The sequence below is a fragment of the Nycticebus coucang genome, chromosome 18 (genome assembly GCF_027406575.1).
Source record: "Nycticebus coucang isolate mNycCou1 chromosome 18, mNycCou1.pri, whole genome shotgun sequence".
NCBI classification, from domain to species: domain Eukaryota; kingdom Metazoa; phylum Chordata; class Mammalia; order Primates; family Lorisidae; genus Nycticebus; species Nycticebus coucang.
Window position 1 is genome coordinate 65,135,182 of NC_069797.1, and position 27,725 is coordinate 65,162,906.

The 27,725-nt window shown below is 41.0% G+C and overlaps 1 protein-coding gene across 6 annotated transcripts in view; it reads right to left on the bottom strand.

Annotated features, from left to right (window-relative positions):
• The window catches only part of BPTF (bromodomain PHD finger transcription factor), a 147,588-nt gene that overhangs the window by 98,600 nt on the left and 21,263 nt on the right, over positions 1 to 27,725 (bottom strand). For 5 of the 6 annotated variants that reach the window (XM_053570807.1, XM_053570805.1, XM_053570804.1 and 2 more), the window contains exons 3-5: positions 12,738 to 12,961; positions 5,096 to 5,302; positions 4,375 to 4,563 (exon numbers count right to left, since the gene is read on the bottom strand). In XM_053570807.1, coding sequence (XP_053426782.1) covers positions 4,375 to 4,563; positions 5,096 to 5,302; positions 12,738 to 12,961 — 620 coding nt within the window. The remainder of the gene's footprint in view (positions 1 to 4,374; positions 4,564 to 5,095; positions 5,303 to 12,737; positions 12,962 to 27,725) is intronic. The other variant, XM_053570806.1, reaches the window with a different exon arrangement.

Genomic DNA, 27,725 nt, shown 5'->3' on the forward strand with positions numbered 1-27,725 from the left:
ATACACCAGAGGTGTATGGCAGGTTCAAATTCAGCCCAGGCCTGCCAAACAACAATGACAACTACAACCAAAAAATAGCCGGGTGTTGTGGCGGGCGCCTGTAGTCCCAGCTACTTGGGAGGCTGAGGCAAGAGAATCACTTAAGACCAAGAATTTGAGGTTGCTGTGAGCTGTGACACTACGGCACACTACCCAGGGTGACAATGAGACTCGGTCTCAAAAAAAAAAAGAATTATGTTAATAATTACTGAATCAGTAAATGTATCATTCAATTCACTTACTTTATTATTCTTTTCTCACTAGGTTTCCTCCTCATTCCTTAAAAGAGTTGATTGTATATGGCAGTAATAGTGACACCCAGCATTTACAGAGCAGTTAATATGTGTCAGGGACAATCCTAAGTGTATTATATGTATTACTCATTTAGCATTCTTTAAAAATGTAAGTCAGGGCGGCGACTGTGGCTCAGCCAGTAGGGCGCTGGCCCCATATACCGAGGGTCGTGGGTTCAAACCCAGCCCCAGCCAAACTACCACACACACACACAAAAAAAATTGCTGGGCATTGTAGCAGACACCTGTAGTCCCAGCTCCTTGGGAGGCTGAGGCAAGAGAATTGCCTACGCCCAAGAGCTGAAGATTACTGTGAGCTGTGACGCCACAGCACTCTACCAAGGGCGACAAAGTGAGACTCTGTCTCTAAAAAATATAAAAATAAAAATGTAAGTCAGATACCAGAATAATATTTTCTCCTTAACCATTCTAGTAACAAAAATATATATATTTCAGAGAAATGAATAAACTGGCAACAAACAGCTTACAAAGTGAATGATAAAATCTAAGCATAGTTGTTCCTCAAATTGAGTTTGGTTTAAAATTCATATGTAAACCCACTAGTAAGACTGAGATTTAGATTAAGTATTGATCAATCTATAAGAACAAAGAAAGAATACCTTAAAAAAATATTTACTAAGAATGTAATCGGGCGGCACCTGTGGCTCAGTGAGTAGGGCGCCGGCCCCATATGCCGAGGGTGGTGGGTTCAAACCCAGCCCCGGCCAAACTGCAACAAAAAAATAGCCGGGCGTTGTGGCGCGCGCCTGTACTCCCAGCTGCTCGGGAGGCTGAGGCAAGAGAATCGCGTAAGCCCAAGAGTTAGAGGTTGCTGTGAGCCGTGTGACTCCACGGCACTCTACCCAAGGGCGGTACAGTGAGACTCTGTCTCTACAAAAAAAAAAAAAGAGAATATAATCATGATTCCAATAAAAATGAAATTTTCTCCACATTATCTTGGGATAGTAATTTAGTTTCAAACTTTTAACTCTGAATATGTGAAACTTAGAATAATGCAATTTCTTAAACTGGATAGGACTTAACAATCTAACCCTAAAATTATAGAATCAAATCATAGATCTGAGTTTCTCCACTCTATTCAGATAAAGTACTCCTACTAAAATCATCTCTGATATGCATTTATTGAATACCACTAGTGAAAGGGAATTTATGATCTCTATTTTCTAAACTGCTCTAATTCTAAGAAAGTTGTTAATATTTAATCAAAATACTCTTTACTATAATCCTATATGACTTCGAAGAACAAGTATCATATCCCCTTTCCCCCAATAGCCCCTGAAGTATTTGAGGACAATTACGTTATTTCCACCACTAGCCCGCAATGCCAAGCCTATTCTTTCCTAGACCAAAAAAATTGTGTCTTTATTCCTTTCACCAGATGACAGTTTCGAGACTTTTTTTCCATCCTAATAACCAGTCTTTCATCAGTATAAAATACAGTGGACTGACTGCTGTGATTCTTCTGAAGCTTACAACATTAGTATCCCTACAGGTGACCTAATGTTACACTGGTGTTTCCATCAACATTGTTTATTCACTGTTGACAAATACTCAACTGGAAGTAGTCCTCACAAGAACAGTAGCTGTTACCTCCTAAGTCTTAAAACAGCAGCTCTCAACCTGTGGATCATGACCCACTGGAACTGTATCAAAGGGCCGCAGCATTAGGAAGGTTGAGAACCACTGTCTTAAAAGATCAAATGACATCAACTTAATGGCAGAAAAGAACCTACAATATAAGTCTTTCAAATACTAGTGCTGTCTTCTTCCCAATATATCACAATCACATCCCAGTACAATACGCAGCAATGAAAGTTATGGAAGTTGGAAAATAGGCGACAGTCTTATACATGGATCATTACAAAAGTTTTGAGATACACAAAAATCAAGAAACGCATAATCTGCAAAGAAAGAAACAAATGAAGTCCTCCCAGCAACACCAATAAGCCAAGCAAGTTGAAACTTGCAGAGGTGAATCAGAAAGAATGCTGTTGGCTCAGTGCCAATAGCTCAAGTGACTAGGGCGCCAGCCACATGTACCGGAGCTGGCGGGTTCGAATCCAGCCTGGGCCCGCCAAACAATGACAACTATAACCGAAGGAAAAAAAAAAAGGCGCTGTGGTGGGCGCCTGTAGACCCAGCTACCTGAGAGGCTGAGGTAAGAGGATCACTTAAGCCCAAGAGTTTGAGGTTGCTGTGAGCTGTGACATCATAGCACTCTACTGAGGGTGACAACTTGAGACTCTGTCTCAAAACGAAAGAAAGAATGCTTTCGACTATGTTTATTGAAGGTGAAATAAAAGATCATAACACTGTCTTTTGTAGTGTCCCAGGTATACAGAGAAAGGATCTTTAAGGCCAGGCACGGCAGCTCATGTCTGTGATCCCAGCACTTTGGGAGGCCAAGGCGGGAGGATTGCCTAGGCAACATAGTAAGACCTTGTCTCTCTAAAACTGCAAAAATTAGACTGCCATGGTGACACACACCCATACTCCCAGTTACCCAGGGGCTGAGACAAGAGGATTACTTGAGCCCAGGAATTTGAGGTTGCTGGGAACTACGATGATGCCCCTGGACTTTAGCCTGGGCAACAGAGCAACATCCTGTCTCAAAACAAAACAAACAAAAAAATCTTTAAGGAGTTCCATCAAGATATTAACTATGATTCTTGGTTTTGGGTAGGATTGCCAATATTCACTGACTTATTTTGCTCCTTTCAATTTTTCAAATTCTCTTACTTTTTTTAGAAAGCAAAAAGAAAAGTATAATGACATTCTGTATTATACTTTATGTATAATTTTAATCTTAAAAAGCTTAAAACTAGGGCGGCACCTGTGGCTCAGTCGGTAAAGGCGCCGGCCCCATATACCGAGGGTGGTGGGTTAAAACCCGGCCCCGGCTGAACTGCAAAAAAAAATAGCTGGGCGTTGTGGCAGGTGCCTGTAGTACCAGCTACTTGAGAGGCTGAGGCAGGAGAATCGCTGAAGCCCAAGAGTTGGAGGTTGCTGTGAGCTGTGTGATGCCACGGCACTCTACCGAGGGCTATAAAGTGAGACTCTGTCTCTACAAAAAAAAAAAAAAAAAAAAAAGCTTAAAACTAGGGCGGCACCTGTGGCTCAAAGGAGTAGGGCGTCAGCCCCATATGCCAGAGGTGGTGGGTTCAAACCCAGTCTCGGCCAAAAACTGCAAAAAAAAAGCTTAAAACTGAGGCAAGGCGTCGTGGCTCATGCATGTAATCCTAGCACTCTGGGAGGCAAGATGGGAAGATGGCTTGAGCTCAGGAGTTCAAGACCAGCCTAAAGAAGAATGAGACTTCATCTCTAATAAGAATAGAAAAACTAGCTGGGTGTTATGGCAGGCGCCTGTAGTACCAGCTACTAGGGAAGCTGAGACAGGAGGATCACGTAAGCCCAAGAGTTTGAGGTTGCTATGAGCTATGATAATGCCATGCCATGGCACTCTAGCCTGGGCTACAGAGTAAGACTGTCTCAAAAAAAAAAAAAAAAAGACATGAAATATGAATCACTGGTTAGCTTACATTTTTATGTCAAAGTATACCTTGCACAAATATTTTGTGATGATGATTTTATATTATAATACTATGGTTTGAAACGTTGTAAAAACGTAAAATCTACATGAGCACATGCAAACATAAAATTAATTTGTTAGTATACACAGAACTGGAAGGGTCAAATTATTCAACATTGAGCCATTAGTATGTAAATAAAACCAATGTTATCTGCCACTATGGTCTGATGATAAGTACAAATAAATCTATTAAACAAAAATGGCTAAATGAAATTTAGGAAGCATGAAAATTATGATGAGTTTCAAGCACTAACTGCAAGGACATTTATCAAACTCCAAATGTTAGGTGACAAAATTTAGCAATCAGGGATGGCACTGTAAGCAAGCAGCATGAATGAACACATACTTTAAAGTTTAGGTGACATTCTGCTTTTACTATAAAATGGAAGGATTCCCCCCATTACAGAGGCATTGATACACTGCCCTCTGTACCTGGCACATCCTGGGGGAGCTCAGATGCCACCTTCTTCTCTGCCATGTTGCTGCTATCATGGGTTTCTGAGAGATACCCCACAGGGCTCCTCCCTTCAGAGGGACTAGTCTCTTCTGAAGAAGCAATTGTTGTGTTGTCGCCAAGATTTGCTGATACAGAGTTACCTTTATCCCCAACTTCTGTTGGCTCTACAGTAAAATGCACAACAAAACTTTATAGATAATTCTTTAAAATTGCTTTCGGTCAAATGGCCACATTCAGTCAACTACTAAAAATGATCAATCACCAAAAAACCCGCTTCTGTGTTGGATGACCATTTTAAAGCAATTTGTTTCTGGGATATTTCTGTAATCAGTTATCCACGATTACAGAAATATCCATTTAAGAATATTTAATTTATTAAAAATATTTAAGTGATTTATAAAATAATGAACATTTTATCACATACAGAAGTATACTGGTATAAAAATAAGTTTTCATAACAAATCTCATAAGGAAATGGCAACTTATTAGGAAGTATAAAAAGAGATAGAACATTATAGCAAATCCGCTAATATATAAAATTCATTACAATTCTTATGCATATTACAGGGGGAGGGTACCCTAACCTCCTTAGAAATATAAAAACTTGTTTGTAATAAAAAAATACAATTTTCATTTGCAAGTAAAATTTCATAAATAACAACTGACAAAATACTTTTAACCAAGTAATTTTTTTACCCTCAGATTTTCCTTGCTCGGGATCATCATCTGGTATTTTGTCATCATTGTCTTTTTCAAGGGACTGGTCTTCAAACTCCTCTCTGCTTTTCTCCACATCTTTTGAGTCATCATTCTCAGTCTCATTCTTTTCTTTTTCTATTTCTTCTGGGCTTTTAACAGAATCAATTTCTCCCTTTTTGGCTCTTATGGATTCCAAAATTTCTTCTATAATGAAAACAAATAAAAATGTTTATTTCTGTGTATAACCAAATACAGAAGTACACAAATGCCACCAAATAAATTATTAAAGCAAAAAACTAAATATTTTAAAAGCATTAGAATTATGAAATAAAAATCAAGATTACTAACAACATTTTCTTTAGAGAACTCAACCAATTTGGGATACCTTCACTTCTAAAAAACACATGCAGCTGGGTGCGGCTCACACCTGTAATCCTAGCACTCTGGGAAGCTGAGGCAGGTGGACTATTTGAGCTCAGGAGTTTAAGACCAGACTGAGCAAGAGGAAGATGCTGCCTCTACTAAAATAGAAAAACTAGCCAGATGCCTGTAGTCCAGATACTTGGGAAGCTGAGATAAGAGGATCAATTGAAATAGGCGGGCGTTGTGGCAGGCGCCTGTAGTCCCAGCTACTCGGGAGGCTGAGGCAGGAGAATCGCCTAAGCCCAGGAGTTGGAGGTTGCTGTGAGCTGTGTGACGCCACGGCACTCCACCGAGGGCAATAAAGTGAAACTCTGTCTCTACAAAAAAAAAAAAAAAAACCTCAGGAGTCTGAGGTTGCTATGAGCTATGACACTACAGCACTCTAAGCCTGGGGAAACTGGGTAAGACACTGTCTCAAAAAAAAAAAAAAAGAAAGAAAGAAAACACATGCTGATTCAGACTCTACTTGTTTTAAAAAATGTACAATTAGTCTTTGACATTGACAATTGATAGAGATTAACTACTGTCACATCCTTTTCCACGTGACAAAAACTGCAAACTGGGGCCAGGCGAGGTGGCTCATGCCTGTAATCCTAACACTCATAATCCTAGCACTCTGGGAGGCTGAAGTGGGTGGATCGCCTGAGCTTAGGAGTTCAAGACAAGCCTGAACAAGAGAGAGACTCCACCTCTACCAAAAATAGAAGAAGTGGATGGATGTTGTGGTGGGAGCCAGTCCCAGCTACTCAGGAGGCTGAAGTGAAAGGATGGGCTTGAACCCAAGACTTTGAAGTTGCTGTGAGCTAGAACCCCAAGGCACTCTACCCTGGGGCAACACAGAGCGAGACTCTGTCTCAAAACAAACAAGCAAACAAAAAAACAATGCAAAGTGATGCAGACTCACATTCCAGGCAGCACTGTGGAATGATCAAAATCTAGAGTGCAGATCTGATTTGAAATAGCTGTGTGACCCTGGGCAAGCTACCTAATTTCTCTAGGCCTCTATTTCCTCAACTGTAAAATCAGAAGATAGAGGCCCATGTGAAAACAACTTTTCTCTCTGAAGTCCCACAACTGTTCTGAAAGTCACTAAGTCCCTAAAGATGCTAACCTTCTTTCAACTTGGACAGTGTGATACTAGAGCACGGTTCAGGCCACAGGTACAGAAAGAACCAGAGGGTACAGAACGCAAGGTAAATCTGCATGAACTCATGGATATTAATTCTATTCTTTGGGTTACAATCCAATAGTATCATTTAAAATCTTATTGCACAGATTGTTCAGCTTTGGCCTTTTGGGATATTTTCAGACTCCTAAGTCCTTTTGATACTTCTATTCATTTCATACATCACTCAGCACTTCCCTCCATTCCAGCATTACAAGATGCCCCAGCCCTACCTAGAAGCTGCCATCTCTCCAAGGAGCCCTGCTTTTGGGGGTGGGGGCTGGGATAGTGTTTAGAAGACTTCATCTGGGTTCTAGGTGTACTTCCTACCACTGAGAGGTTGCTGCATCTTTGCTCTCTTAGCCGGAAGAACTAACTCATAAATATACACATCTATGTTATTTCTGTATCCATCTGTATGCGGGAGTATGTATCCATGTGGGTCTGTGTTACATACATGTGTGTCAGTGTGGGTTCCATCAAGTGTTACTCCCTTGCTTATTTGTAACTTCTTTCCCTGTAAGCCAGAAACCTGGCGTTCACAATCTGCAGTATATCTAGTTATTTGTTCAATCCTAGTACACATGGTAAAGTAGTTTCAGAATTGCTAAACTATACCCCAATGAGAAGTTTACCAATTAGAGTACAATGTGAATAAGAAGAAACATTGTTTATACGAGGCACACATGTGGTATTCCTTTTTGGATTTCTTTATTTATGTTTCCTTTGTTTAAATGTTCTCTTTGTTTTGTTGCCCAGAATTAGTAAAACCTTGTGAAGTCATCACCAGAAAATAATGACCTTTATAGTAAAGTGATGATGTCTGCACAAGTTGGACTTAATTCCCCACTCTCTCACCTTCTCTATTCCCAATTCTTATAAGAATACAGTGTCAATGATTATGTGAACATGTAATACAGCTACACAACAACTGGAACTGCAACTCGCATATTTTCTGTTCTCTTTACCATCCAAATACTCCCAGCATCCCTTTGTAAACTATTTCCTAGCACCCTTATACTGATCTATACATTCTGATTTACCCTAGCTTCATTTACGCTTGAATAAGTACACTAAATTTTATCAATGAGAGTATCTTATTTATTTTATTTATTATTATTTTTTTTTTGTAGAGACAGAGTCTCACTTTATGGCCCTCGGTAGAGTGCCGTGGCCTCACACAGCTCACAGCAACCTCCAACTCCTGGGCTTAAGTGATTCTCTTGCCTCAGCCTCCCGAGTAGCTGGGACTACAGGTGCCCACCACAACGCCCAGCTATTTTTTGGTTGCAGTTCAGCTGGGGCTGGGTTTGAACCCACCACCCTCGGTATATGGGGCCAGCGCCTTACCGACTGAGCCACAGGCGCCGCCCTATCAATGAGAGTATCTTAATCACTATTTTTCAATGAACTTTTTATTTTGGGAAAAGAAAACCTAGTTACCAATTACCTTTTTCTTACAGGCACAGATTTCTCACTTTCAAAAACAGCTACATCCTGATTTTCAATTGTCAGCTTTTCTAAGAAACCAAACCATTGTATATCCTCCCCACTTTCCTACCACCATTTAATGAGAATCAAACAAAAACAATTTTAAAATAGCCTTCTAAGTTTACATCATGTAAGTTAGATGAAGAGCACCTTTCTATGAATGTTCTAATTTCCAAATGTCCTATCTTGCTACCCACTTTATCAAGTATACATAAGTTTATCTGTGCTGGTTCTATGTCCAAAAAATTATGGCAATTATAGCCATTAAAAAAAAAAAGACATGAGGGCTCGGCACCTGTAGCACAGTGGTTATGGTGCTGGCCACATGCAGAGGCTGGCGGGTTCGAATCTGGCCCGGGCCTGCTAGACAATAATGACAACTGCAACAAAAAATAACCAGGCATTATGGCAGGCACCTATAGTCCCAGCTACTTGGGTGGCTGAGGCAAGAGAACTGCTTAAGCCCAAAAGTTTAAGGTTGCTGTGAGCTTGACACCATGGCGCTCTACCAAGGGTGACATAGCTTTAGACTCTGTCTCAAAGAAAGAAAAAAAGAAAGAAAGAAAACAAAAACACCAAAAAAGTTAAGGGGCGAGAAATTCATCAAAGAGTGAAAGAATTTAATAAAAATTAAGTTAAAAAAAGAGTGAAAGCAAAAATAATGAACAGATATTGTATCTGTAATAAATATGCATATTCTTCAAACATATGTATTCTATATTTGCATGAACATTTCAAAACTAAATATATAGTAGCCGGGCATTGTGGCGGGCGCCTGTAGTCCCAGCTACTCGGGAGGCTGAGGCAAGAGAATCACTTAAGCCCAGGAGTTGGAGGTTGCTGTGAGCTGTGTGAGGCCACGGCACTCTACCGAGGGCCATAAAGTGAGACTCTGTCTCTACAAAAAAAAAAAAAAAAAAACTAAATAGATAGAATTAACCTACAAAGTTTTAAAAACCATCTCTATTTAGGAAAATTTATTCCAAAAAACTTCCTTCAAATAAGCACTATAAACCATAATTGTCATAAAGGCATATAATAAGGCAAACTTAGTAAATTGTGTACTTAAGGTTACAAATACATAGTAAATTATAAAATCTAGACAACGGTTATTAGGTGTTCATCACATAATTCTTTCAATCTTTCTGTATATTTGGATTTTCATAAAATATTGCAGGGGGAAAGGGAAAATAAAAACTTAACTACAAAAAATAGAATTAAACTCTCCTAAAGTAGACATACATGTATATCAAAATCGGAGAGCTATAAATTTGAGAAGATTTATATATTTGAGAGGTTAACGTTGAGTTAAAGTCATCACAACTGGCTATGAGTCTCAAAATTCCGTTAGCATGCTATAAATTATTCTGGGCTATTACCAAACCCAAGTAGTTTCTGTTGTTTTCATCTCATAAAATCTCAAAGTCAAAAACATCATTAAATATTATTTGGGGTATTAATTGGGACTGGGTGGTCCTAAACTGACTATTATACCCAAGATTTTGGCTACCAAAGACAGTAAATAAAAGTAGCAGTCATGGACTGGTATCTTAACAGAGAAGTCTTCTATCTAAATGTTCAATTGCCAGTGCACTCCTTACAAAGTTGTTGAGAGGATTAAAGACTTAACAAAACACCTTGTTTAGCAACTGGCGTACAACAGGCACTCAAAAATATTAGTTTTCTGGGCAGCGCCTGTGGCTCAGTGGGCAGGGTGCCGGCCCCATATACTGAGGGTGGCAGGTTCAAACCCAGCCCCGGCCAAACTACAACCAAAAAAACAACAACAACAAAAAATAGCCGGGCATTGTGGCGGGCGCCGTAAGTCCCAGCTACTTGGACTTGGGAGACTGAGGCAAGAAAATCACTTAAGCCCAAGAGTTTGAGGTTGCTGTGAGCTGTGACGCCAGAGCACTCTACCGAGGAAACATGAGACTCTGTCTCAAAAATATGTGTGTGTGTGTGTGTCCATGAGTTCAAAAGAACACAGGTGCAGAGTATGTGCAAACAAGTTTGGATATAGCTGAACTAAATATATTTATTAAATATACACATTCTATTTTTAAGAAAATGAGAGAGGGAACAATTAAGAGGATTATATGTATGGCAGATAATGTACACAGAAGAACAGAAGAACAGAACCAGGCAACTAAAAGTATACTTGCACTCCGGAAGGCCAAGGTCAGTAGATCACTTGAGCTCGGCAGTTCGAGATCAGCCTGAGCCAGAGCAAAACCCCATCTCAAAAAATAGCCAGGCTGTTATGGCAAGTGGCAATAGTCCCAGCTACTTGGGAGGCTGAGGCAAGAGGATCACTGGAGCCCAAGAGTTTGAGGTTGCTGTGAGATGTGACAACATGGCACTCTACCAAGGGTAGGAAAGTTGAGACTTTGTCTCAAAAAATAAAAAACTATACTTGCAGAATCTTACCTAAATCATTTTTATATGTAAATTAAAATTAAAAGGCACGACAGTTGGCCCTATGTGTCCATGGATTCAACCAACCTTGTAATGAAAATACAAAATACAGTATTCTCGGCTCGGCGCCCATAGCACAGTGGTTACGGCACCAGCCACATACACCGAGGTTAGTGGGCTCCAACCTGGCCCAGGCCAGCTAAAACAACAATGACAAGTGCAACAAAAAATAGCCAGGTATTGTGGTGGGCAACTATAGTCCCAGCTACTTGGGAGGCTGAGGGAAGAGAATTGCATAAGCCCAAGGGTTTGAGGTTGCTGTGAGCTGTGATGCCACAGCACTCTACCAAGGGTGACATAGTGAGGCTCTGTCTCAAAAAAAATAAATTAAATAAATATATATAGATATAGATATATAGATATAGATATAAATGATATTTATTAAACATGCACAGAGTCTACCTGGCAGGATGAAAAAACAATAGCAATTATGGTTGCCTCTGTAAAAAGGAAGGTGCGACTGAGAATTATGAAGGAAAAAGACTCTCACCATATATGCTTTTGTATTATTTAAACTTTTAGGAAATAGCATACATATTTATTACTTAGAAAAAAAAAAGAGGTGAGCAACTAAGTTTTTTTTTAAAGCAGCTGCGCTGAGAATGAAGCAACAAAGTTTAAGTATAAAATATTCATCAGTATAACTGATAGAAATAAATGCCTGAAAAAATAAGTGGCCTGAAAAAATAAGTGGTGAATAGATATATCTCTTGTGCAGAAAATAAAATAATAAAATAAATTCATCTTAACAACAACAACAACAAAATTCCAAAATAATTTATGTATCTATTCGTCCTTCAAGGCAATACAGCCTAACTCCCCACTCCCTAAAAGTGGGCTATGTCTAGTGACTTACTTGCAAAAAACACAGTATTGAGGGGACTAAAGGGGGACTAACTTTATGGTGGAAAAACCTGACAAACGCTACCTCAACGAGGTGATCAAGGTTAACATCATCAGTGATAAGTATGGTGATACCATACAACCTTGATATCATGATGGGAATTACATTTCACCTCTGTAGTCTTCCTCCATAAAATCTATCAACCCAGGCTAACCCCAAGAAGATTATGAGAAAAACCCATAACAAGTACATTCTACAAGATACTTGATCAGTACTCCTCCAAACTGTCAAGGTCATCAAAACAAGGCAAGTCTGAGAAACAGCCTAAAGGAAGACACAATGACTGGACGGAACCATAAGACAGAAAAAGGACATTAGGTAAAAACTAAGGATATCTGAGTAAAGTATGGGCTAGAGCTTGAAAAAGTGTATCCATATTGGTTCATTAGTTGGGGTAACCAATAGCACGATATAAATCTAAAGCTATTCTAAAATTAAAAGTTTTATTTTTAAAAAAAGAAAGCAGAGGCTTGGCACCTGTGGCTCAAGCGGCTAAGGCGCCAGCCACATACACCTGAGCTGGTGGGTTCGAATCCAGCCCGGGCCCACCAAACAACAATGACAACTACAACCAAAAAATAGCCAGGCATTTCGGCGGGTGCCTGTGGTCCCAGCTACCTGGGAGGCGGAGGCAGGAGAATCACTCAAGCCCAGGAGTTGGAGGTTTTTGTGAGCTGTGATGCCACAACACTCTACCTAGGGCAACAGCTTGAGGCTCTGTCTCCAAAAAAAAAAAAAAAAGCAGAAAGTTTAAAAACGATATTATTTCTTATAATTAAAAACAGGACTGCCAAAAACATTTAGTAAGATACTTGAAATTAAAGGTTTGTGTAAGTACACTCTACGATGACAAAATTACACTTAATTTTATCCCTGTCGTTAAGCACTGTATGACTATCCTTGGAAATTTTTATATATGGTAGAACCTCGAGTTAACCACCTCCCTCCCTACCCTGACCTCTTCTGTAGGTGACCTAATCTCACAGATCAGACATGCAGCACATGTATGTATCAGTATATTACTTTTAGTCTCAAGTCCTCATGTTGACCAGTTTGTTACAGTCCCTTGAGTGATTATCTTACAGAGGTTCTACTACATTTTCAAATTTTATAATGATTTCATACAAAGCATTTAGCTCAGATTTAACAAAAATAAAATCAAAAAATATCCCTCTCACCATTAGCTGCCGCCAAAAAGGATTTGTTACTGCCCCGAGCCTTATTGGTCAGGTCTTCAGTTATGTCCATGTGTCGGTGAATTTCTTCACGCATTTCTTCTAGAGTTTTACAAAGTTCTGCTTCCCAATAATCTTTGTCTAGACAGTCAATTAATTCTGCAAGCTGAACCTTTGTGCTGTAGTACCAAATTTTCTTTTCATTTTCATTTTCTGTATCTTCTTCTCTGTTTATAAAAAGGAAAACAGACTTTATAGGTTAAACATAATGGCACAATTTCATCTACACAGTGAAAAGTAAAGTATGTAAATATTGCTCACAAGCAATCCCCTCACTGCATGTTCAGTCTTGATTTACTCTTATTTCATTTGTACAACCTCTAATTATTTTGATGTCCTAGCTTACAGAAGCTTAGAATAAAATAATTTGGGAATAGTAGCAGAAAAAAATACATCAGTATAGCAGCAAAAAAAGACATCCAAAAAACAGGACACACAGAAAGATGACTTGGTAGAGGGCAATTTCAGTTATCTATTTTTTTTTTTTTTTTTTGTAGAGACAGAGTCTCACTTTATGGCCCTCGGTAGAGTGCCGTGGCCTCACACAGCTCACAGCAACCTCCAACTCCTGGGCTTAAGCGATTCTCTTGCCTCAGCCTCCCGAGTAGCTGGGACTACAGGCGCTCGCCACAACGCCTGGCTATTTTTTGGTTGCAGTTTGGCCGGGGCTGGGTTTGAACCCGCCACCCTCGGTATATGGGGCCTGTGCCTTACCGACTGAGCCACAGGTGCCGCCCAATTTCAGTTATCTATTAATCAACTTTAAGATCATGAAAGTAACAATATGATGAGCGGAATTTTAACCCCTGAGCCACCAGAAATGTTTAAACTATATTCAGTACATGACAGGTAGAGAGTAGGTTCACATTATAATATATTTAAAAATACTTCTTTTTTTTTTTTTGCAATTTTTGGCCAGGGCTGGGTTTGAACCCGCCACCTTTGGCATATGGGGCTGGCGCCCTACTCCTTTGAGCCACAGGCGCTGCCCTTAAAAATACTTCTATCAAAATGGTATAAATGCTGGCTCAGTGCTTATAGCACAGTGGTTATGGCACCAGCCACATACAGGCTGATGGGTTTGAATCTGGCCCGGGCCAGCTAAACAACAATGACAACTGCAGCAACAAAAAAAAAGTAGCCAGGCGTTGTGGTAGGCATCTGTAGTCCCAGCTACTTGGGAGGCTGAGACAAGAGAATTGCTTAAGTCCAGAGTTTGAGGTTGCTGTGAGCTGTGGCACCTAGGCACTCTGCCAAGGGCAACATAGTGAGACTCTGTCCAAAAAAAAATGGTATAAATGCTTTGCTCTGTTCTGGTCCTTGGAGGAGTCATCTCAACTGAGCAATAATGTCTTATCCCTTTTCCTTTCTTATGGACAATCAAAACTCAAACTGGAGTAAAGAAGAATAGTTTCCTTTCCTGCCTAAAACTGTCCTAAAGTTCCATTCTCTTCTAATGGGGTTGAAGACACCAACAGAGGTGGTCACGAACTTTAAAAACCATGCCAAGTTAATATCTAGGACAAGACTTAGGGGAATATATGTAATGGTATTTCTTCTCCCACTCAAAAGGAACTCAGGAGTACATGTAAGGTACCCCACGAGAGTGAGTATGATTTTCTTATTTAATCAATGGCAAACTGATGGAACTGAGACATTGGGCATTAGGAAAGATCTGGCTCAAAATGGGCTCGGTTACTTATGAGATAAGCAGATATGAGCAAGACATGCTGAGTCTCTGGGCCATCTTATTTTATCTCACTTATAAAACGGGGATATAGCAGTACCTGCCTCAGGGCCACTTTTGAAACTGCAAAAAAGAAAAAGCTGTCAAATAAAAATATCTTTAAAAAAAAGGATTTATGATAAAGCATCTATCATAGTGCCTGGGTACATCATTAACAATTGATACTGAATATTATTACTAAAGTATTAACAGTAAATAAAAATTTAGCAGAAATCCAAGAATCAATCATTCAGTAATTCTAAAAAAAGAAAAGATATATTAAATCATAGCTACAGATACAGGTTGTATCCCTAATCTGACCATCTGAAATCCAAAGTGCTCCAAGATCTGAAATGTTTGAGCACCAACATGATGCTCAAAGAAAATGATCACTGAAGTGGCGCCTGTTGCTCAGTGGGTAGGGCGCTAGCCCCATATGCCGAGGGTCATGGGTTCAAGCCCAGCCCCGGCCAAACTGCAACAAAAAATAGCCGGGTATTGTGGCGGATGCCTGTAGTCCCAGCTACTCGGGAGGCTGAGGCAAGAGAATCACCTAAGCCCAGGAGTTGGAGGTTGCTGTGAGCTGTGTGACACCACGTACTCTACTGAGGGCAATAAAGTGAGACTCTGCCTCTACAAAAAAAAAAAAAAAAGAAAAAAGAAAATGATCACTGGAGTTCAGATATTTTGGATTAGGAATACCCAACTGGTAAGTTTAACACAAATATTCCAAAATCTGAAAAATATCAACTAATACAGTATTCACACTAATATAATACAGTATTCACACTTCTCTTCTTCTTTTTTCTTACATTTAATAGGTAATGGGTTTTTTTCCTTCAAATTTTTAGGTTACATTGTTTTCCACTCTAAGGGTAAAGTTCAGTATTTTTCTTCTTGAAGTTGTAGAAGAATGAATTTGTTATCAGCAGGAAGTAGCAAAAAGGTGAACATTGCTTTCAAAGAAAAGGTTGTTTTTTTTTTTTTTTGAGACAGAGTCTCACTCTGTAGCCCTTGGCAGAGTGCCATGGCTTCATAGATCAAAGCATCCTCAAACTCTCAGGCTCAAGTGATCCCCTTTACTCAGCCTCCTGAGTAGGCGGGACTACAGGCACCTGCCACAACGCCTGGCTATTTTTTTAGAGATGAGGTCTCACTCTTGCTCAACCTGGTCGCAAATTCCTGAGCTCAGGCAAACCTGCTTTGGCCTCCCAAAGTGTTAGGAGCCACCAAGTCCAGACTGAAAGTTGTTTTTTAAATAAGCGCTTGGGCTTACTTACATAGTTTATACCAGTGGTTCTCAACTTTCCTAATGCCGCAACCCTTTAATACAGTTCCTCATGTTGTGGTGACCCCCAACCATAAAATTATTTTCGTTGCTACTTCATAACTGTAATTTTTTTAAATTTATTTATTTTTATTGTTAAATCATAGCTGTGTACTTAGTGCAATCAAGGGGTACAATGTGCGGGTTTCATATACAATCTGAAATATTCTCATCAAACTGTTCAACGTAGCCTTCATGGCATTTTCTTAGTTACTGTATGTAGGCATTTGTATTCTGCATTTAGTAAGTTTCGCCTGTACCCATTCTAAGATGCATCATAGGTGTGGCCCCACCCATTACCCTCCCTCCACCCTAACCTCCCCCCATAACTGTAATTTTGCCACTGTTATGTATCGGAATATAAATATCTAATATGCAGGATGGTCTTAGGCAAACCCTGTGAAAGGGTTGTTGACCCCCAAAGGGGTTGTGACCCACATGTTGAGAACTGCTGGCTTATACAATCAAAATTGTTTGTCTTAATAGAAGTGACAATAGCTTTCCTGTATCAATACATTGATTTGTATTTATGTTTGGTTCTGGAGTTTGCACAGAAGCTCTGTTTCTACAAAGCCTACCTTAGGTTCACCCAAACTGGTCAGGCTTTCCTAATGATACTAATTAGCACACCTTCTCAAGGCACTCACAAGGGTGGCAGGAAGAAGACAGTTTGGAAAGGAAAGATTTGCCCAAAGTGTAATTAAAAGCAAACATATGTATGTCTACATTTTTAAAAATGTTTATTTTTTTTTTTTGTTGTTGTTGTAGTTTGGCAGGGGCCAGATTCAAACTAGCCACCCTGGATATATGGGGCTGGCCCCCTACTCCCTGAGCCACAGGTACCACTCTATATGTCTACATTTTAAAGCTTCTTTGGCTTTTACCCAGGCTAGACAAACAGAAGGTTAATGACTAACAGTGTTTCAAGTTTCATTTATATACAAATACATACAAATTAAGAGAAAAGAGCAAAGTGTCCCCCAAAATTCAGATTTACCTGAAACTTCACAGTATGGCCTTATTTGGAAACTGGGTTTTACAAATATAACTACTTATAAATTTAGAGATAAAATCATTCTGGAGTAAGGTTATCTCTAAAATCCAGTAACTGGCCATCTTTTTTTTTTTTTTTTTTTGAGATGATGTCTTACTCTGTCACCCAGGCTGGAGTGCAGCACCGAGGTCGCAGCTGACTACAGCCTCAAACTTCTAAGGCTCAAGCTATCCTCCTCCTCTGCCTTCCAAGTAGCTGGAACTACTGGCATGCACTATAGGGTCTTACTATGTTGCCCAGAGTGGCCTCAAACTCCTGGCTTCTCAAAGTGCTGGGATTACAGAGCTGAGCTGCCACACTAGGCCCTATTGACTGATATCCTTATAAGAGGATAGGACACACAGTGATGCATAAGAAATAAGGTAGTGTGAAGATGGAGGCAGAGACTAGAGTCGTATGTCTCTCTACAAGCCAAAAAAGACAAAAAACGGCATGGGACAGATTCTCCTTGACAGCCTGCAAAAAGAACCAACCCTGCTGATTAGTGATTTAGATTTCTGGCCCCCAGGACTAAGAGACAGTAAGTTTTTATTATTTTAAGACACTCAGTTTGTGGTACTTTGTTTTCTTTTTTTCTCATTCTATTTTATTTATTTATTTATTTATTTTTGAAACAATGAATCCTTCTCTAGCCCTGGGTAGTGCCGTGGTGTCATAGCTCATAGCAACCTCAAATTCCTGGGCTCAAAGGATTCCTCCTCTTGCTTCATCCTCCCAAATAGCTTGGGCTACAGGCACCCACCACAACATCCAGTGTTTTTTTTGTTTGTTTTTAAGAGATGGAGTCTCCCTTTTGCTAAGGCTGGTCTTGAACTCCTGAGCTCAGGTGATACCCCTCCACCCCTGCCTGCCCCGGCCTGCTCCAGCCTGCTCCCTGCCTTGGCCTCCCAAAGTGCTAAGATTACCAGGTGTGAGCCACCACTCAGACAATGTATAGTACTTTGTAATGGCAGTATTAGGAAACTCTCAACTGTTGGTACCAAGAAGTGGAAGGCTGCTGTAACATACACCTAAAAATGTCGTTGGAACTAAGTAATGAGAAGAGGCTGGAAGAATTTTCAGGCACTTGATAGAAAAAGGCTAGATTGGTCTCCGAGGGGCAGAGGTAAGCAGATTTGATCTATGTTGCCAATAAACCAGGGAATATTTGGGGCATTAGAAGCTGGAAAAGGCAAGAAAGGATTCTTTCCTAGACCCTGCAGAGGGAGGATGGCCCTGAGGACACCTTGAGTTCAGACTTCAAGTTTCCAGAACTATTAAGAGACTAAATTTCTATTTTAAGACACTTAGTTTTGTGGTACTTTGACACAACAGCCCAAGGAAACTACAGCACAACTAGCAATTCAGCAATCAAAGACAACAGCAAGATCAAGCACCCCAAGCAGTGGGTGGGAGCACACATTCTGGAGCTAGATACCTGGGTTTGGATCCTGATGCCCCAACTTACTAGCTGTTTCATCCTGGATAAATTACTTAACCTATGTTTCAACTTCCCCATCTGAAAAATGGGTGATAAAACGTACAGCAAGGGGGCAGCACCTGCGGCTCAGAGGGTAGGGCGCCGGCCCCATATACTGAGGGTGGGGGGTTCAAACCTGGCCCTGGCCAAACTGCAACAAAAAAAATAGCCGGGCATTGTGGTGGGTGCCTATAGTACCAGTTACTCAGGAGGCTGAGGCAAGAGAATCGCCGAAGCCCAGGAGTTGGAGGTTGTGGTGAGCTGTGACGCCACAGCACCTTACAGGGGGCGATAAAGTGAGCCTCTGTCGCTACCAAAAAAAAAAAAAAATTTACAGCAAGATGCTGTTAGATTCAATTAGTGAAAATATATACAGTGCTTACAATAATGCCAGCACTAAATGGATGTGATATATTAGGTTATTAAGTATGAAATGTCTAATTTCCTTCGGTACTAAGTTTGACAGTTGTTATCTTGACATTTCGCATGGACATTTTATGTTTTACTTTATTGTGAAGGTAAATCCTCATTCTTTCAAACACACATTTTGGCTTGTGATTATCTTTCAGTTTTTTTTTTTTTTTTTAGAGACACAGTCTCACTTTGTTGTCCTCGGTAGAGTGCCTTGGTGTCACAGCTCACAGCAACCTCCAGCTCTTGGGCTTAGGCGATTTTCTTGTCTCAGCCTCCCCCCAGTAGCTGGGACCACAGGCGCCTGCCACAATACCCAACTATTTTTTGTTGCAGTTTGGCCAGAACCGGGTTTGAACCCGCCCCCCTCAGTATATGAGGCCAGCGCCCTACCAGAGTGCTGGGATTCATTAGCCACTTTGTTGGGAGGGATGTGGCTAATGAATGAACACTACGTCACTCGCTTGAGAAATTTCGTTTTGGTGATTTTAATCTTAAAAATGAGGGCTGAGCATGGTGACTCACACCTGTAAACCTAGCCAAGGTGGGGGTGGGGTCACCTGAGGTCAGGAGTTTGAGATCAGTCTGAGCAACAGCAAGACCCTGCTTCTGAAACAAACAAAAATCACTGGATATTGTGGCAGGTACCTGTAGTCCCAGATACTTGGAAAGTGCAGGCAAGAGGAGGCTCAGAAGGCTGAGGCAAGACAATCACTTGAGCCCAAGAGTTTGAGTTTGCTGTGAGCTATGATGCCATGACACTCTACCCAGAGCAACAAAGTGAGACTCTGTCTCAAAAACTAAATAAATAGATAGATAAATAAATACATCATTCAATTCTCAATAAGCTGTGAAAAAGTCCTTTTGCAATTTCATTACCACTCACTCTCCACGCTTCCTTGCTGTTGGCGTCCATAAGCTACTATTAAGATGGTAAAACTGGGTTAATAGTTTAAGTGCATACTTTGGTTAATTGTACTGCTTCTTGTTTGAGATATACTAAACTAACCTTGTGGTTCAAAATCAGACATTTCATATTTACGGTTTTTGGCTGGGGCTGGGCTTGAACCTGCCACCTTCGGCACATGGGGCCGGCGCCCTACCCCTTTGAGCCACAGGCGCCACCCTTAGACATCTCATATTTAATGACCTAAGTTACTATTATTGTCCTCACCTTATTAAATATGTGGTATCTATCTCAAAACAAATGGTTATATGTAGGATGGGTGTTTTAAAAACTAGAAGTTGGCTTGGTGCCTGTATTCAGTGGTTAGGGCACCGGCCACATACACCGAGGCTAGCGGGTTAGAAGCTGGCTGGGGCCTGCTAAAAACAATGACAACTGCAACCAAAAAATAGCCAAGTGTTATGGTGGGTGCCTCCCAGTTACTTTGGAGATTGAGGCAAGACAATCCCTTAAGCCCAGAAGTTTGAGGTTGCTGTGAGCTGTGACATTACAGCACTCTACTGAGGGTGACATAGTGAGACTCTGTCTCTAAAAAAAAAAAAAATTATAAAATATTCAATGCTAAACAGTGGTATAGGTATACTATGGAATATTATTAAGCCATTAAAAAAATTAAAAAATAGGGTGGCACCTGTGGGTAGGGCACCAGCCCCATATACTGAGGGTGGCAGGTTTGAACCCAGCCCTGGCCAAACTGCAACAAAAAAATAGCCAGGCGTTGTGGCGGGCACCTGTGGTCCCAGCTGCTCGGGAGGCTGAAGCAGGAGAATCACCTAAGCCCAGGAGTTGGAGGTTGCTGTGAGCTGTGTGACACCACAGCACTCTACCGAGGGCGATAAAGTAAGACTCTGTCTCTACAAAAAAAAATAATGATAATAAAATGAAAATAAAAAAATAAAAAGCAGAAGCATTTCAAGATGCAAGAGGGGAAAGGGTGCAGGGAAAGAAAGCCCTAGGAAATGGCATGAATAGGCTGAGACTTGGAAGAATGAGTTAGTCAAGAGACTTTTAGATGTTTTAGTTTGCTTATTTTGTTTTAGGTGGTGAGAAGCAAGAGAATTAAACTTACAAACTTAGGGAACTGTGCTAAAGAGTTTGAATTTTCTGTTAAGAGCAAACAGATATAAGTAGAAGGTTTCTGAGTCAGGGAAGCGAGGACTCCATGTGTGGAAAAAAATAATAATTTAAAAATGAAAATAGAAGGTTTTGGGCGGCGCCTGTGAGTCAGTGGTGGAGGGTGGAGGGTTCAAACCCGGCCCCGGCCAAACTGCAACAAAAACATAGCTGGGCATTGTGGTGGGTACCTGTAGTCCCAGCTACTCGGGAGGCTGAGGCAAAAGAATCGCCTAAGTCCAGGAGTTGGAGGTTGCTGTGAGCTACGTGATGCCACGGCACTCTACCAAGGATGATAAAGTGGGACTCTGTTTCTACAAAAAAAGAAAATAGAAGGTTTTTCAACTTGACGGAAAGGAGATTTGATCAAAACTGTTTTAAAAACCATGCAGCGGGCAGCGCCTGTGGCTCAGTGAGTAGGGAGCCGGCCCCATATACCGAGGGTGGTGGGTTCAAACCCAGCCCCGGCCAAACTGCAACAAAAAAAAATAGCCGGGCGTTGTGGCAGGCACCTGTAGTCCCAGCTGCTCAGGAGGCTGAGGCAAGAGAATTGCCTAAGCCCAAAAGCTGGAGGTTGCTGTGAGCCGTGTGACGCCATGGCACTCTACCGAGGGCAGTAAAGTGAGACTCTGTCTCTACAAAAAAAAAAAAAAAACAAACATACAGCTATGGAATAAAGAACAGAATTGGAGGGTTGGAGGCAGGGAGGTTACATATAGACAAGTTTTGAAGACACTAAACTAGTCTAATTGAAAAGATAATGGGGGCAGCGCCTGTGGCTCAGTGAGTAGGGCGCTGGCCCCATATGCCGAGGGTGGCGGGTTCAAACCCAGCCCCGGCCGAACTGCAACAAAAAAATAGCCGGGCGTTGTGGCGGGTGCCTGTAGTCCCAACTACTCGGGAGGCTGAGGCAAGAGAATCATGTAAGCCCAAGAGCTGGAGATTGCTGTGAGCTGTGTGACGCCGTGGCACTCTACTGAGGGCAATAAAGTGAGACTCTGTCTCTACAAAAAAAAAAAAAAAAGAAAGAAAAGATAATGGTTTGTATTAAGGTAGGAAAAGTAAGAATGGAGAGAAAATGATTCAATATTTAAAAGGTATTTTAAAGGTATAACAGGCTGGGCGTGGTGGCTCATGCCTATAATCGAGCACTCTCAGAGTCTGAGGCAGGTGAACTGCTCAAACTCAGGAGTTCAAGACCATCCTGAGCAAAAGTGAGACCCCCATCTCTACTAAAAAGTAGAAAAACTAGCTGGGCATTGTGACAGAAGGCTATAATCCCAACTACTCAGGAGGCTTTGGCACTTTAATCAAAGAGTTTGAGGTTCTGTGAGCTGTGACACCATAGCACTCTACCCAGGGCAACAGAGTAAGAGACTGTGACTCAAACGAATGAATGAATAGCAAACAATAAAGGACAAAAGTTTATCCCTGATGGCGTGTGTGGCTCAATAGCCGGGAGTTGTAGTGGACGCCTGTAATCCCAGTTACTTGGGAGGCTGAGGCAAGAGAATCATCTAAGCCTTTTTCAATTCTCTTAAGCCCAGGAGTTGGAGGTTGCTGTGAGCTGTGACGCCACCACAATCTACCAAGGGCAATAAAATGAGACTCTGTCTCTAAAAAAAAAAAAAAAAGTTTATCCCCAAGTTTCTATCTACCTTGAGCAGCTACTGGGAAAGTAATCCCACTTACCAAGATGAGAACACAGGAAAGAGTAGGTAACAGGGGAAATGATGACTTCAGTCTCAGATATGTTATGTTTGAGGTGTCCACTATGTGGACATGTCCAGGAAGCTGCTGGGTATTCAGAACTGGATGTAGACAGAAGGAATTCAGACACAGGTCTAATGGCAACTAAAGTCAGTAAATTATAGGTAGCTTACAGCTACAATGTGGAGGCAGGGATAGAAAGTTGTATAGGTTTAAAAGTATAATTTAACTAATCTGAAAAATTAAAAAATAGGGAGTTTGTTTGTTTGTTTTTTAAGACAGAGTCTCGGGCGGCACCTGTGGCTCAAGGGGGGTAGGGCACCAACCCCATATGCCAGAGGTGGCGGGTTCAAACCCAGCCTCGGCCAAAAAAAAAAAAAAAAAAAAAAAAAGAAAACCTGCAAAGCCAAAAATCTGAGTATAAGACAGAGTCTCAGTTTGTTGCTCTCAGTAGAGTGCCATGGCATCAAAACTCACAGCAACCTCAAACTCTTGGGCTCAAGTGATTCTCTTGCCTCAGCCTTCCAGGTAGTGGGACTACAGCCTCCCGTAGCCCCGGCATAATGCCGGCTATTTTTAGAGACAGAGTCTTGCTCTTGCTCAGGTTGGTCTCCAACCTGTGAGCTCAGGCAAGACAATCCACTCAACTCGGCCTCCCAGAGTGCTAGGATTAAAGGTGTGAGCCACAGAGCCCAGCTGATGAACAGAGTTTTGTTTTTTTTTTTTTTAAAGACAGTCTCACTGTCGCCCTTGGTAGAGTGCCGTGGCATCACACCTCACAGCAACCTCCAACTCCTGGGCTTAGGCAATTCTCTTGCCTCAGCCTCCCGAGTAGCTGGGATCACAGGCGCCTACCACAATGCCTGGCTATTTTTTGCTGCAGTTTGGCCAGGGCCAGGTTTGAAACCACCACCCACTCAGTGGGGCCAGCGCTCTACCCACTGAGCCACAGGCACTGGCCACAGTTTTTAAATGCTGTTTAGCCAGGCGTAATGGCTTATGCCTATATTCCCAGCACTTAGGGAGGTTGAGGCAGAGGATCACTTGAGGCCAGGAGCTCACGACCACCCTGGGTAACATAATTTTTAAAAAAAAAATAAAATAAAATAAAAATTTTTTTTTTTTTTTTTTGAGATAAAGTCTCACTTGTCATACTTGGTAGAGTACCATGGCATCATAGCTCACCGCAACCTCAAACTCTTGGGCTCAAGCGATTCTCTTGTCTCAGCCTCCCGAATAGCTGGGACTAAAGGCGCCCACCCCAAAGCCCAGTTATTTTTAAGAGATGAGGTCTTGCTCTTGCTCAGGCTGGTCTTGAACCTGTGAGCTCAGGCAATCTACCTGCCTTGGCCTCCTAGAGTGCTAGGATTATAGACATGAGCCACCTTGCCTGGCCCTACAAATAATTTTTTTTTTAATTTAGCAAAGTGTAGTGGTATGTACCTATAGTCCCAGCTAATCAAAAAGCTAAGGCTTGAACCCAAGAATTTGGGGCTATAGTGAGCTTTGATGACACTTTTGCACCTGGTCTAGATAACAGAATGGGCCCTGTTTCAATTAAAAAAAAAATGGGGGGCAGCACCTGTAGCTCAGTGGGCAGGGCGCCAGCCCCATATAACTGCAACAACAACAAAAAAAAAATAGCCAGGCATTGTGGTGGGCACCTGTAGTCCCAGCTACTTGGGAGGCTGAGGCAAGAGAATCGCCTAAGCCCAAGAGCTGGAGGTTGCTGTGAGCTGTGACACCACAGCACTCTACTGAGGGCAACAAAAGTGACACTCTATCTCTTAAAAAAAAAAAAAAATTTTTTTTTTTAATTCTTCTTTCAAGGTAATTTTATTCATGGAGTGATGGAGAGGTGCTAATCTAATCTGGCGATTTCTATTTTACTAAAAGTCTAATTTCAGAGCAAAGGACAGGATAAAGGCAATATTTAAGAAGGATTAACCTGCTTAACTTAATGAATTAAAACTGACCTCTCAGTTGTTTGCTGAGTGTCTATCTGCAGTCCTCAGGTAGTCTATAAATTCATGTATACGTGACTATGCATGTTATACACTTCACTAACCTATACAATATTTTAAGCACTTATTAAACAAAGAAAATAAATAGGAAAAGTTAATTTCTATAAACTGTTAAATTATAATTGAAAAACTGCTGACACAGACTTTGTTTTGGGCAGGCCTTCCTCCCACCTTTGGACAATGAGGACACTGAGACTCATCATTTTAAGGTTTTACTTCCAGGGAAAGCATATACTGAACCTCTACATACTATAAACTGCCAGAAAATATTACACGGCTTTAAAACTTTCACCAAACTCTACATATAATCTACCACAAGGGGACAAATTAAAATTATTTTAATCTCATTTTCATTAAAGATACAAAATCTTTTAAATTTACTAAAATAGTTGACACAGAACACTTAATTATCACTAAGTTTCCCATTTGGTTTTAAACAGAAAATACTCAAAATATCACAGCATAAAAAATAAATCCTATTTGCCTGAAGTCATCATTAAATTCTCTGTACTTTGTATTATGCATCAAAAAAGACGATTTAAGGGACAACTAGCACTTTTAAAGCAAATACATTTAAATGAATAGTTTATTTCTCAACATAACAAATTTTACTATTCAACTTAGAAAAGTAGAATATTTGACTTGATCAATAATGCATCAAAAATTCACAGTGAGACATGCTGGCCATGCTTGTAATCCTAGTACTTTGGGAGGCTGAGGTGGAAGGGCTACTTGACACCAGAAGTTCAAGTCAGCCTACACAACACAGGAGACCTCTGTCTTCTACAAAAGAAAAAAAAAGACAAAAATTTTCCAAGCATGCACCTGTAGTCCCAGCTACTAGGAGGCTGAGGCAAGCTATGAGGACAACACTGCACTCTGACAAGGAACAGAGTGAGAACCTGTCTCAAAAAAAAAGGAAAGAGGAAGGGGCAGGGGAAAGGAAAAAAACTCTCCCACAGGTGCTTAAAAAGTCCTTTGAGTCAAGTAATTGCAAATGTTTGCATTTATTTAACTACAAAGTAGCACAGTGTTGTTTTACATACTGATATATCAGGAAGTAGAATTTTTCTGAAATGCCACTTGATTTCATATTTTCTAAAAATTCCTTTATTTCAAATTTTAAAAGATCTCAGAAGTATCCAGTACAGATATAATAAAACCCAGCTGGGCGGCGCCTGTGGCTTAGTGAGTAGGGCACTGGCCCCATATACCAAGGGCAGCGGGTTCAAACCTGGCCCCGGCCAAAATGCAAGAAAAAAAATAGCCAGGCATTGTGGCAGGCGCCTGTAGTCCCAGGTAGTCAGGAGGCTGAGGTAAGAGAATCGCCTATGCCCAAGAGCTGGAAGTTGCTGTGAGCTGTGACATCGCCTATGCCCAAGAGCTGGAGGTTGCTGTGAGCTGTGACAACACAGCACTCTACCGAAGGCGACAAAGTGAGACTCTGTCTCAAAAAATAAAGAAGAAAAAAGAAAAACTGAGGCAAGAGGATGGCTTGAGCCCAAGAGTTGGCAACAGCTTGAGACTATCCCTAAAACAAAAAAACAAACAAAAAAACATAGACACAATAAATACTGAATGCATACTACCTGCAGCCCGCTTTCACCACCCAGCTACCAGAATACCATCAGCTAGATTTTCATGCTCCAAGGAAGACCAGAAAAGGCCTCTGTGGGCCATCTAACCAGCTGTAGAGAAAAGAGCTAAAAATATGGACATCAGGGATTCTCTAATAAAACAGACTGTAAGGCGGTGCCCACAGCTCAGTGGGTAGGGCGTCGGCCACATACACTGAGGCTGGCGGGTTTGAACCTGGCCCAGGCCAGCTAAAACAACAATGACAACTACAACAAAAAAAAAAATAGACGGGCATTGTGGTGGGTGCCTGTGGTCCCAGACTACTTGGGAGGCTGAGGCAAGAGAATCGCTTAAGCCCAAGAGCTGGAGGTTGCTGTGAGCTGTGACACCACGGCACTGTACCCAGGGCAACAAAGTGAGACTCAAAAAAAAAAAGAGAGAGACTATGAAAAACCAACAGTTAAACTTGAAATTAATAAGGCCTACCCATTTGTTCAGAGCTCCCAATTAGCTACATAATTCTACAGTGTCAATCAAGAGCTGAAAATTAAAGATTAACAGGCATCTGAGGATGGAAGAGGAAAACAAAAACAAATAATTCGAAGAGGCAACTTGGAAGAAACAGACTACGCACAGAGAGGAAAAAAACCCTATCACTAATATCCCCAGAAAGGGAAAATAAAATACTATATGCATGAAACAAAAACAAGATTTTTTTAAAGGAAGATTTTAAAAACAAAAGAGCTCTCAGAAAATAAAAATATGGTTAAGAGAAAAGAAAAACCAGATGGTAGGGTTGGACAACTCTGATAAGGAAACTTGAGCTACATGCTCAAAGAGGAAAAAAGACAGAGGAAAACTGGAGAGAAAAGATAAGAAAATCAGAAGACCAAATTAGGAAGTCCAACATTCAATAAAGCAATAGCTCAAGATAAATCCAACAGGGAAAGGAAAAGAGGAAGTTTTCAAGAGAAGTTCTTGTTACCAGAACACAACTGCCAGATTGAAAGTGCCCACCAAATAACCAATAGGTGAAAACAGACCCACACAAGGGGTATCACTATAAAACTGCAGAATGCTTAGCCGGGCGTTGTGGCGGGCGCCTGTAGTCCCAGCTACTCGGGAGGCTGAGGCAAGAGAATCGCTTAAGCCCAGGAGTTGGAGGTTGCTGTGAGCTGTGTGAGGCCACGGCACTCTACCGAGGGCCATAAAGTGAGACTCTGTCTCTACAAAAAAAAAAAAAAAAAAAACTGCAGAATGCTGTCCGTAAGCTTCCAGCTAAGTCCAAACCAGACATACACAAAGAACCAAGAATCAGAATGGATTGAATTTCCTGACAGTACACTGATAAAAGTTTCTGCTCTCCCCTCCATGCCCTATTCTGACATTCATTTCAACTTACCAGATTTTCTAATTTTACCCTAAATCTGAGAACTAGAAGAAGCTCTGAAGACTTCAAAAACTGAAAATACAAAGTAGCCCACTCCCTTTGACCATATTTCTATAAGATGTCCAATACTTAGTCCAAAGTACAATCCTGCCTGATGCCCTGAGGTAACCTT